Genomic DNA, 12,987 nt, shown 5'->3' with positions numbered 1-12,987 from the left:
GCAATGTAATTCACCTGAAAAAACACTTGTAAAACATGCATAAAGCCCTGAGTATGATCCTAAGCACCACATAAGCTACGTATAGTGGCTCCTACCAGTAATCTGAGCACTTGGGAGTAAGAAATTCAAGGTCATCCTTGGCTACATAGTGAGTTCCATGCCAGCCTTAAAAAAAAAAAGTTCTCTATACTATGAGCTGCTCTGGAAAACAAAACAGAGTAGCAGGTATAAAACGAAGCCAGACTGACCAACAGTATCACAGACTGGCAGGCAAATTGCTGCACAGGATGAGGTAAAAGACTCACAAGTTCAAGGCACTTGGATTATACCTTGGGCTATGAATATATAGTTCAATGAGGGGGAAAAGGAGAAAAAGGTATAACATATAAAATACTACTGAAATTTGAATGAGAGAACCTACAAAGTAAGCTCTAAATAACAAGACAGACAGATATAATTAATCTAGGTATTAGGCAATGATATACTCAATTCCAACCAATCATAAGAGACATCTAGAAACTTGTGAGAACTTAAAAAATTAGAAATGAACCAAAATATGATTTTAATTAAAACTGGCACATACCTTTAATCCCAGCACTCAGGAAGAAGAGAAAAAAAAAAAAAAAGACAGGTCTCTGTGAGCTTGAGGCAGCCTCTGATCTACATAGAGAGACCTTGTCTTAAAAAACTTCTTTTTAAAAATGTTGCCGGGCGTTGGTGGCGCACGCCTTTAATCCCAGCACTCGGGAGGCAGAGCCAGGCGGATCTCTGTGAGTTCGAGGCCAGCCTGGACTACCAAGTGAGTCCCAGGAAAGGCGCAAAGCTACACAGAGAAACCCTGTCTCGAAAAAACAAAAACAAAAAAAAAAAAAAAAAAATGTTTTTTAATTTCCATTTTGGTTTCTTCAGATAGTCTGACACTCATGGAGTTCAGACACTCATGCAATCCCTTTGTTTCGTGTCCCAAGTGCTGGGATCACAGATATGGGCCATGCTGGTAGGCCTTTCCTTTTCAATTTCAAAGACTGCATACAATCATATAATGAACCATTTCTCTTAATTATACCACAAGTTAAGTACAGTTCAATGCATTTAGAAACTTAAATTACCCATGATTATGTTTAAAGCAGTTTCAGTTTTGAGAGTAATCTGTTCAAGATATATAAAGCGTTTTTTCAGTAGTAAATTATTAGAAAACGATCTATTTTTTATTTAGTGCATTATATTTCAGATAAACATGTTTAAAATCAAAGTCCTTAATAAATATTTCCTCTGAAAACTATTTTTAAGCATTCAATCTTTTTGGTTAGTAGAAAAAAACAGGAAAATACTCTTTAGGATTCTTAATTTAGAGTCCTTTTTGTTTTTAACAGGGTCTTATGACCTCACATTGATAATGAATTCGCACATCTACACATAATTAAAAGTAAAAATAAATCTATGAAAAAATGAAGGTGGGAGAGTATTTAAAAAGACATTTGGTATAGAGTGATTTATTTTAAAAGTCAGTGATCAATATGTTCTTAAGAAAAACAATGCGGGGCTGGAGAGAGGCTCAGCGGTTAAGAGCACTGGCTGCTCTTCCAGAGGGTCTGACTTCAATTCCCAGCAACCACATGGTGGCTCACAACTATCCATAATGAGATCTGGTGCCCTCTTCTGACCTGCAAGCATATATGTAGGCAGAACACTGTATACATAATAAATAAATAAATAAATCTTTAAAAAAAGAAAAAAAGAAAAACAATGCACTCTCCATTTTAAAAGGTTTTACCAGTATCTATGGCATAGAACACATCATCATTACATTTAGTGTAATGGGAGAAAAAGTAGACATAACAAAATGCTGGTATTTTCAGAAGTAAGCACAGACAAGGTAAGAAATTAACCTTAAATTTCAAGCATAATCTCAATCATTCAAACTATTTTTATTGTTTCCAATGAACTTATACATATTCTAATTAAAGAGATGCAATTAGCTATAACCAGGGAATTATGAAAGATCTCCAACAATTGTAAGGTTAAGAAATCTTTCCACAGTGAATGAGAGAAAACCAAAGGCAAAAAGATAACCTAAAATAATGGATTTTTCTTTTCAGCTAAGTTGATTAATCAGACATAGAAAACTGACAAAGGAGTGTCCTCTGTCACACAGCCTGTTAAGAAAGACCTAGATAAGAAAATATTATTTATGTTAATGAATCAGGTGACTGATAAAGGAACTTACTTGCTTTCATACATATACTGTAATAATGCTTTTGTGATAACTGTAACTCACATGCAAACATGCGTTTATGTGGGTTCTCTCTCCCTCTCTCTTTCCTACAGAGTAGGGTGGTACAAGGAATGGGAAAGAAGTACAGGGAGAAAGGAGAAGGAAAAAGGGAGAGAAGAAGGGGAGAGAAACTAGGCTGTCAGAAATGTTCCTGTTAGAACATAGTAAGCTTTCTGGCTTTGCTGTTAAATTCCATGAATGGGACAGTGGGGCAAAGTTATAAAAACACTCCTGCCAACCCACGAGTGTTGTAGAAACACTGAAAAATGAAGGAAGAATATCTGAATGCTTAACATTTCTTAAGGAATCAGAAAACGTAAGAAGGTACCCAATTTATAACACTGACGGACTTTGAAGTGTTTTAAGATAAATTACTATAGGTTTTAAAGAGGTGCTGATGCCATGGTAACGACAATAAAATTTCCAGTACAATAATGTTGATATTGAAGATGGTGCTGAAAGCAAAGAAGGAAGCCCCTGCCCCTCCCAAAGCCCAAGAGCAAAGGTCTTGAAAGCAAAAAAAGGTAGTGCTGAAAGGTACCCACAGCCACAAAAAGCCACGTCACCCCACCTTCCAGCAGCCCAAGACCCGGTAGCTCTGAAGGCAGCCCAAATACCCTTGAAAGAGCATGCCCAGGAGAAACAAGCCTGACCACTACACCATCATGCAATTCCCCCTGACCACTGAGTCTGCCATGAAGAAGATAGAAGACAAGACCACACTTGTGCTCATTACAGATGTCAAGGTCAACAAGCATGAGATCAAACAGGCTGTCAAAAACTCTATGACACTGATGCGGCCATAGTCAATACCCTGGTGAGGCCTGACAGAGAAAGCAAATGTTGCTGTTTGTTTCTGCTATTGGGGGAGAAGGGGGCTGCCACCCAGCTCCCAAATAAATCACACATGGAGTTATTCTTAACTATGAATGACCAGCCTTAGCTTGGCTTGTTTCTTGGCAGCTTTTCTTAATTTATCCCATCTACTTTCTGCCTCTGGGCTCTTCCCATTCTCTTACTTTTGTAAATCTTACTTTTACTCCGTGGCTTGCTGTATAGCTGGGTGGCTGGCCCTGATGTCCTCCTCCTTCTCTGGCCATTTCTTTTCTCATCTCCATTTCTTTCTTCCTCCTTTCTCTCAGATTTCTCCTTCTATATAGTCTCTCTGTCTGCCAGCCCCGCCTATCTCTCTCTCCTGTCTTGCTATTGGCCATTTAGTTCTTTACTAGATGAGTCAGGTGTTTTAGACGGGCAAAGTAACATAGGTTCAGAGTTAAACAAATGCAACATAAACAAAGGTAACACACCTTAAAATAATATACTACAACAGGCATATGTTCGGTTGGCTCCTAATTATGATGCTCTAGATGTTGCCAACAAAATTGGGATCATCTAAACTGAGTCCAGCTGACTAATTCTAAATATAGATTTTTTTTCAACATTAAAAGCTGTTGATGCTGAGATTGATCACCCTGTGTATTAAAAGTCTACATATCCTGTTCAGGCTAAGTGAAAAATCTTTATTTTTTAAAAGCAAAAAACTACATCATGTATATAGCTAGAACGGAATTTAAATGTACAACTCTCAAATAAGCAGCAGAAAAGTAAAGTAACTCCTGAGGCAAGGAACAAACATTGAAAAAAATTCAGAAGATTAAACCACAAAAAAAACTCCCACCACCAAATTGTACATACTGTGAGAGCTAAAGCTATGCTTTAAGTTTGTCGTACTTAAGAGATCTATAAAACAAAAATGCCTCTAACCTGTGAGCCTCACTTGCCCAAAGACAGGAAACTTTCTGGGACCCTGGGGGCTGTTATTCATATAAGATAACAAGCCATGTGCTTTCACTTCTGTAAACAAGTTGCCCCAAATGGAGAGAACGTGCTTGATCATATGTACGCATGAGGTACATAGGTAGGAAGTTTGTCCGGATGTATGCTTTCCCCCAAAGGGTTGAAGGTGGCAAGAAGGCAGCCTAGTGGGTTTTGCCCTAATAAACACTGGATGAAGGTAATTCACAGCCATTCTCTGGGAATCCCCGGTATGAACATGGCCAGTGTCAATCATTCTGGCCAGTATTTAATAAAGCTTGCTTCAAATTTGGCTCAAAAATGTGGTCGTCTTATTCTTGCCCTATGGGTTTAACATTTTCTAGAGGACCCTAGTAAGATCAGACCATCCATTCAAATTCTAAAGCAGGACTTCTTCTCTGGACTCAAGGACACCTTGAAATGTTCCAAGGTTCCTAGGCATGCCTTTGATTTAACAGACTATCAGAGTGAACTGCCATGCTGAGAAAAGCAACTAGCATCTATAGAGGCCTCCCCTGGTAAGTCAGAGTCTGGCTCTGTTCTGGGATCCCAATCTGGGATGTCAATAAGTTTGATGGGACACAAATACTCTCTTGTCCAGGGTAAGAGGAAAGATGTCACTGCCTGCCTGGTTCTGGTTGTTTGGAAAGTTTTGTTTTTTGGTTTTTTTTTTTTGTTGTTGTTGTTGTTGTTGTTTTTTCCGAGACAGGGTTTCTCTGTGTAGCTTTGCACCTTTCCTGGAACTTGCTTTGGAGACCAGGCTGGCCTCGAACTCACAGAGATCCACCTGACTCTGCCTCCCGAGTGCTGGGATTAAAGGTGTGCACCACCACTGCCCAGCTTGTTTGGAAAGTTTTGTTGTCTGTTCTATATATGTGGATAGATCTGTTTTCTGTTGTCTGTAAGTTTTGTTGCAAACACAGGAGTCAGGACAGATACACCTGATGCATTTGTGTCAGGCTCAGTTGAATGTATGAATGATGGTGGCCACCTTATGTCTTATTTCTGACTAGTCTCCTTTGAGTGTGTGAGTTTTCTGTGTTCTGTGTTTATTGGTTTTGTTTTGCTATCTCTGTCACTGCCAGCTGCCAGCCACTACTGCTAAAGCTGCTTGCCATGGCTGTTTTGGTGGCCAGGCTCGGAATTTATCTCTGAGCTTTCTGATCACTAGATTCAGTTTAGTGGGGATTCAAATCACCACAGCAGGGTATTGAAATTTAAAAATCTATACATAGTGTGGTAGTTTGAAAGAAAATGTCCCTCACAAGTTCAGAGGGAGTGGCACTATTAGGAGGTGTGGCCTTGTTGGAGTAGGTGTGGAGGAAGTAAGTCACTGGGCTTTGAGGTCTCGGGTGATTTATCAAGCCAGGCCCAGTGTGGCATTCTCTTCCTGCTGTCTGCTGATCCAGATGTAGAACTCTTAGCTACCTCTCTAGCACCATGTCTGCCTGCCTACCACCACGTTTCCTGCATGACAATAATGGACTAAACATCTGAAACTGTAAGATAGCCACAATAAAATGTTTCCTTCGTAAGAGTTGCTGTGATCATAATGTTTCTTCACAGCAACAAAAACACTAAGACACATATGTAATCTTAAAGAACCATGTGACATGATGCCATCTTGGGATATAAGCAACATGTTGCTTGCCGCCGTCTTAGCTGCTGTCCCCCTTCAGGATGGGAGGAAGCCACATGGCTGGCAGATATCATTACTAAGACTGGAGATGGTGGATGTCATGTAACTTCAGAGCCATGTTGATTAAAGGTGACAGACATAGTATAAACCAAGGAGGCAACAATAGGTCTCCAAAATATTTTGGATTAGGATGGATGTTTGATTCCTGTCCTGAAAACAAAGTCATAAAAACAAGGTTTACTGAATATAGAATTTAAAAACAATCCTTGTTTAACAGGTATTAAAACTGTACCCCCATGCATTCATATACAAGAATGAACCTCATGCTGGCAGCCAAACTTTGTAATATAATAGACACTCAGGTGGTGTTGGTTTTAAAGGCATGAAGGGGTCATAGGGAGCAGTTGAGACTTGGCACTGCATAGCAGGGCTCGAGTTGCTAAAGAGAGCCTAGGAGAGGGACCCCAGCAGTTTGGGAAATGCTGGTGTCATGCAATGGCCACCAGAAACAACAGCCACAATGAAATGGAGCCAGTTGGGGCCTAGAAAACAGGTTATATGTGCTGCTGAGGGCAGGGCCAGAGAGGTGACCCAAGCTCCTTGGGGAAGCTCAGAGGATTATGAATGAATCCCAGCTACTGAGCAATGAGTTGTTTACACTGTTAGGAGTTTGGTTTTGCCCTTGTTGTGGTTGCACCCTGTTTCTTCCCTCTTGAAATACAAAAGGGTACTTTAAAAGGGTACTTTATTTTTAGTTTTGCAGGAGCCCCCAGTTGAGCGATTTTAAACTTCTTTAAGAGGAAAAAAAACTGGATTTTTTTAAAGAAGAGCTTTTAAAAATTTAAATATAAGGCTAAAGGACATCTTAAGTTTATAAAATATTTTATATTATGATATCTTTATTAATGTAATCTTGGGCAATAAATAAGTAGTGCACCCTCACCATGTGATCTGGAGTGCTACCCTGCTGGAAGAAACTCAGAGAAGAGCATCAGAGAAAATGGCTATATCTCCAGTAAATGTGCCCAAGCACACATTAAATTTATCAGAACCTTTAAAAAGTATTTGTAGGCCAACTCAAGATGGTGGTGGCCACCATCTCCAATGACCATGGAGCACCTTTCAGAGGGGCCACAGGCATGAGATTCCAACCGAATGTGAGGCTAAAGTCATGTTAGTTTTAACTGTGCTTAAGAAACCTGTAAAACAAAAACACCTCTAACCTGTAAGCCCCACTTGCCCAAAGACAGATAACATGCCACGTGTTTTCATTTCTGTAAACAAATTTGGTTGTTCCAACTGCACAGGATGCGTATGATCACATGTAGGCAGAAAGTGCATCAGAATGTATACTTGCCCCAGAATGTATATTTGACAGAGGCAGGAAGAATGCAGCCTTGTGGGTTTTGCCTTAATAAGCACTAGACTAATATAATTCATAGCCATTCTCTGGGAATCCTGGGTATGGACCTGGCCAGTGTCCATTGTCCTAGACAGTATTTAATAAAACTTGCTGCAAACTTAGCTTAAAAATTGTGACTGTGGTCTTATTCTTGCCCAATGGGACTAACAAACAACTCCTCTTAGAAAACATTTACAAAACGTTACAATAACAAAGAAAAAACTGAAATCTTCTATTTACTGCCTTGTTCACTTTTACCCCTCTGGTATATATGTAACATGTATGTGAGGGGAGGGGGAAGATACATGCACACTCATCTATGTAAGTGTGTTCTTGTATGTGCCACAGCACACATGTGGAAGTCAAAGAACAATCTCAACAGTGGGTTCTCACCTTCCACACAAGGTGTTTTTTGTCATGTGCAGCTGTACACCCTCTGTCTTTCATCTTGCCATAAAAGCACCGGGATTACTAACACAACCTACCAACCCAGCTTTATGTGGGTGCTGGGGATTCAAACTCATTCCCCTCATGCTCAAGTACTTTACCTACTCAGGCATCTCCCATCCCTATTTTTTTTTTTTCATTCCTTACAACAATTGCAGGTTAAAATTAATAAACTCCTTAAAAATTATTTTATTATTTGTGTGTAGGTACCCACAGAAGCCAAAACAGGGGAATGGAGTCCCTTGAGCTGGAGTTATAGGCAGTTACAAGCTGTCTGAGTGCAAGGAATCAAATTCCAATCCTCTGCAAAAAAAAATTGGGCATTTTTAATGCTGAGCTATTTCTCAAGCCCCAATTGATCGAGTCTTACCTAATATTTCTATGGACAGTTCTGACAAAAAACTGAATGCTTTTCCTTTGACATTAGGAAGACCACAAGGATGACTGATCTAACCATTACTGTTCAGCTTGGCATTCAAGACTGCAGTGAGTGCAATAAAGAAACTGCAGTGAAATGCACCAGATCAGACAAGAGGAGGATAGCTTTTTTCAATGGATCATATAATTATGTAAAGAAATCCTATAAAGTCCACAAAAAACACTACCAGAACCAAAAATTCAGTGTAATAATACCACAGAATCCAAAGTCAACATATTAAGAATCATCTTTTTACACATTAGCAATGAACATTTAAAAAACTTTTATAAAACATGAAATACATGCCGGGCGGTGGTGGCGCACGCCTTTAATCCCAGCACTCGGGAGGCAGAGACAGGCGGATCTCTGTGAGTTCGAGGCCAGCCTGGGCTACCAAGTGAGTTCCAGGAAAGGCGCAAAGCTACACGGAGAAACCCTGTCTCGAAAAAACAAAAAAAAAAAAAAAACATGAAATACACATACACAAACACACACACACACATACACACACACTTATGTACTGTAAAACTATTCAAGACCACCAAATAAGAACATATCACAGTAAGAGATATTAAAGCTGAAATAAATAGAGAGATGCAGTCTTGGTGAACTGAGTATTCCAGTATTATTAAAAATCTAACTACCTCCCTTCCTCTCCTGGAACTAAACCCAGTATTAAACACATGCCAGGCTAATACACTATCATTGAGCCATACCTCCAGCATAATACTGTTAAAAATTTCAATTTTATTCAAATCTATGTATAGATTCAACATAATCCCAAATAGAATCTAAATAAGCACTTTTATATAAATTGATACAATAGTTCTTAAAAACTGCATGAAAATGAAAAGAAAGTAGATTAACCAAAGCTTCACAGGAAAGAACAAAACTGGAGGGCTTATATAATTTGATTTTGGGACTTACTATAAAGCTACAATAATCCATACAGTGGTACTGGTGGAAGGAAGGTCAATGGAATAGACATATGTATCTACCCATGAAAAACACAGGATACTCTGCTACCCAGGAGAAAAGCAAGCACACATTCCTACTGAAAGACTATATTCAAATGTTAACAGCAGCACCTAGCACACATTAGTCCCTGGGTTAAATTCCCAACACTACCTCCAAAAGAAAACAATAGTAGTAATAATAAGTATAACAATGTAGATGACTCTCAAAATAATCACGCTGAGTGAAAGATGAAAATAAGAGAGGGGGAAGAAATGTATGATTCCATTCACTGAAGTACTAAAGTACACAAATTCTTCTATAATAACAAGTTAGTTTAGTGGTTTCTAGGGGACAAGATGACAAAAATAAGGACAGGGGAAAAAATTTCAAACCATCTGAGTACATTTTTTTTCAAGTATTAGATATATTTCATTTTCTTAATAGTTTTTTTTAATCAGAGCAAATATGTTAGCATTTATCAAACTGGATGTCTAATGTACAGTATACTGCTGTAAACCACACCCAATAAAGAACACACGTCCTGAAAATGTTGTTGAAAGTCAACTCTAGTATGAACAGAGTTTTAAATATCAGGCCTGGTATTGCTTTATAATTGTTTCAGCAGACATTAGCAAAATCCATGAAACTATTCCTTCATATTCACCAATATCTCTGATGAGGTGGATGATTTTACTAAGTTTTGGGGTGAGCTCCAGATAAGTAAACACCAAAGAAAAATACACAGAAAATGAATAAGCATACCTTGATTTGTGCAAAGGGTCTTTCATAACCTCCAACATAGAGAAGGCCAACATTCTGTGGAAGCAACCTACAAGGTAGGAAAAAATAAAATAAAAAAAAACACCTTATGTATAAAATACTCTGCCTTTAATGCAAAGACGCATAATAATAAAAAGTGAGGAGACTGGAGAGACTCAATCAGTAAAGTTCTTGCTGCACAAGCGTCAGGACCTGAGCTTGATTCCCCATCATCCAGCAAAAAAACCAGGTGTGGTGGCAACAACCTGTAATCTAGGCACTGGGGAGGTAGAGACAGGCTCACTGACCAACCAGTCTAGCCTAACTGCCAAGTTTTGGGTCAACAGAAAGACAGTCTCAAAAAACAAACAAACACCAAGGTAGATAGCATCTGCAAAACAATACCCAAGTGTGGTGGTATTGTGTTCCCCAAAATATTGTGCACCCTAATAAACTTATCTGGGGTCAGAGACAAAACAGCCACTGGATACAAAGGCTAGAAAATGGTGGCGCTCACACCTTTAATCCTAGTATTTCAGAGGTAGAAATCCCTCTGGATCTTTGTGAGTTCAAGGCCACATTGGAAACAGCCAGGCATGGTGACACACACCTTTAATCCCAGAAAGCGAGCCTTTAATCCCAGGGAGTGATGGTAGAAAGAAAAGATATATAAGGCATGAAGACCAGAAACAAGAAGCATTTGGCTGGTTAAGCATTTGGCCTGCTTAAGCATTCAGGCTTTTGAGCAGCAGTTCAGCTGAGACCCATTCTGGATGAGGACTCAGAGGCTTCCAGTCTGAGGAAACAAGATCAGCTGAGAAGTTGGCCAGGTGAGGTTAGCTGTGGCTTGTTCTGTCTCTCTGATCTTCCAGTGTTTACCCCAATTCCTGGCTTCAGGTTTGATTTTATTAATAAAATTCTTTAAGATTCCTGCTACACTGCTACACCCAAGGTTGATCTTTGGCTACACACACACACACACACACACACACACACACACACACACACACACGGGGGGGGGGGGGGGCCCCGCGACCAACCTAACAGATACTAAACATGTAAATATTGTCTTTTGTACAATGAGATAGTAACACCAAATGAATAATTCTATTTTAAAATAAAAGGGTAAAATGTTAAGAACAGGGCTCAGGTAGGCAGGGTATTAGCATAGCATATATGAAGCCTGAGTTCAAATTGCAGTACAGCATAAAACTGGGTGTGTTGTCACAGGCCTATAATGCTTGCATTCATGAGATGAAAGCAGGGGGATCACAAGTGTAAGGTCAGCCTCAGATACACAGAGAGTTCAAGGCTAGTTTGGGCTACCTGCTTCTATATCTCAAAAAAACTTCATGAAAATTTAAATACAGAACATACTTAATAATTCTAATAAGATTACTAGTGTTTCTAGAAATGAGGTGACAATATGATAATCAAAAATATATAAAAATTTACTTGAAGAACTAGTGAATGCATCCTACACCATGTAGTATAGAAGATAATGAACTTAATCCTATGCTAAAATTTTACCAAAAACTTGACGTAAATATTCCTAACAAAATAGTAGCTTTGACCCATGGAATAATAAAATATCTGTCACTGGAAAGCAATGGGGTAAGGGCACTGATTATGGAGAGGTAGGTTAAAAGTCTGAGTACACAGAAGTTACAGCTTGTGTAAGGAGTAAAAAAAAGTCAAACTATATATGCTTTCATTCCCTAAATCATCCTTTCATTCATTAGAGATCCTATTCATATCTCTAGAAGGTCCATTGTATCATTTTGTTTTGTTTCTGTTTTTCCTTTAAAAAAAAAACAATTATATGTGTATTATGTGTATGGATATTTTGCCTACAAATATGTCTGTGTACCACATGCATGTCTGGTGCCCACTGAGGCCAACAGAGGGCCTCAAATCACTCAGAACTTGAGTTAAGAGATGGTTGTAAGCTCCTACATAGGTGCTGAGAATGAAACCTGGGTTTTTTTGAAGAGCAGCCAGTGCTCTTAAGTCCTGAGCTATCTCAGCAGCCCCTTGTTTTCCTTTCTAAAAACAGCCTTCCTATGTAGCCCAAGGGGGCTTCTAATTCATGATGGCCTACCTCAGCCTCCCAAGTACAAGGATTATGGTCCTATATCAATCAGAGGTCTATCATTTGCACTGAAACTCTAGGTGGGTTTGGTTTTGTGGTGCTAGGAATTGACCTTAGAGCCTCAATGTAAAGGCAAGTGCTCTATATGGAGCTATATTCCCAGTCCACATCAAAACATTATAAATGAAGAAATACTGCCTTTAGAACTTTGGAATGATTAAAGAGAAATCAGCAGTGGAGTAAGCTATGGAGGGACATAAATACTAACCTTAACGTGGGGAACTATGAAGTTGGCCTGGCCTAGCTGCCTTGAGATGCATGTGTCACGGGTTTTTCCATGGCTCCTGGGGCACAATGTGCTTTCCAGTTCCCGAGACAGTGATGCACTCCCTCAGGCAGTGAAGCATTCGGGCCATTTTGTGTTTCTCTGTTTCCTTAGAAATCAAGGAAGCATGGAAGCTTAGCAGGGCAATTGGTCTTAGACATTACTCTTGTGTACCCTGCATGGCTTGCAAATGTCATTCTATCCCGGCAATTACAACTGTATTGATCCGGGCGATTGCCACTATATTCTGTTGCTGATAAAGGTATAAAGAGTCTGATTGTTCTCAATAAAACTGTCACAACCTCTGTCTTGCTGTGGCCCCTCCAACCCGCCTGGTTTAATTTTCATGGCCATATCAGGTAACCTTGGCCTGGTAAGTAAGTATGGGCACTACACCATCTATATCTCACTCTTTCACCATGTTTATTTTTCCTAAAAGACACGTAAGTAAATGAACATATAACTTCAGTTTTAGTATTTCTATATGGAGGGAAAGCCTGTATTCCACACTCCAAATCTCTATGTACAGACATATCTAAGAGCCTACATGAAATTAACCGCTTCTTAGGACAGCTAACAGCATTGAAATGAGCTGTAGGATAACTATATAATAGTAAACAAGTGCCAATTCAAAGCAAGGCAACAGAACCTTCTCAGTGTGCCATACTGACATAATCACAGAAAATGAGAACACTCAAGACTATTATAACAATCTCCTTTTTGTGCTGTTTGATTGTGGCTTTTAAACAGAGCTATGGAGATCTCACTTCCTAGTCCTGAGGTATCCTGGAACTTTCAACTGCACCAGGCTAACTCCACCTCCAAGTGCTAGGTAAAGATGCATCATTGCAGGACCTG

General features: G+C 39.3%; 1 protein-coding gene and 1 pseudogene across 6 annotated transcripts in view; one reads left to right on the top strand and one right to left on the bottom strand.

Annotated features, from left to right (window-relative positions):
- Rngtt (RNA guanylyltransferase and 5'-phosphatase) overlaps positions 1–12,987 on the bottom strand; it is a 214,854-nt gene that overhangs the window by 63,498 nt on the left and 138,369 nt on the right. For 5 of the 6 annotated variants that reach the window (XM_028872763.2, XM_028872767.2, XM_028872765.2 and 2 more), the window contains exon 14: positions 9,716–9,782. The exons of the other annotated variant lie outside the window; for it this stretch is intronic. In XM_028872763.2, coding sequence (XP_028728596.1) covers positions 9,716–9,782 — 67 coding nt within the window. The remainder of the gene's footprint in view (positions 1–9,715; positions 9,783–12,987) is intronic. 6 annotated transcript variants of the gene reach the window in all.
- Positions 2,725–3,671, top strand: LOC114695437 (annotated as a pseudogene).

Source organism: Peromyscus leucopus, chromosome 2, assembly GCF_004664715.2.
Source record: "Peromyscus leucopus breed LL Stock chromosome 2, UCI_PerLeu_2.1, whole genome shotgun sequence".
Lineage (NCBI taxonomy): Eukaryota > Metazoa > Chordata > Mammalia > Rodentia > Cricetidae > Peromyscus > Peromyscus leucopus.
Note: the sequence above shows the minus strand (reverse complement) of the source record. Positions and strands in the feature narration are given on the sequence as shown.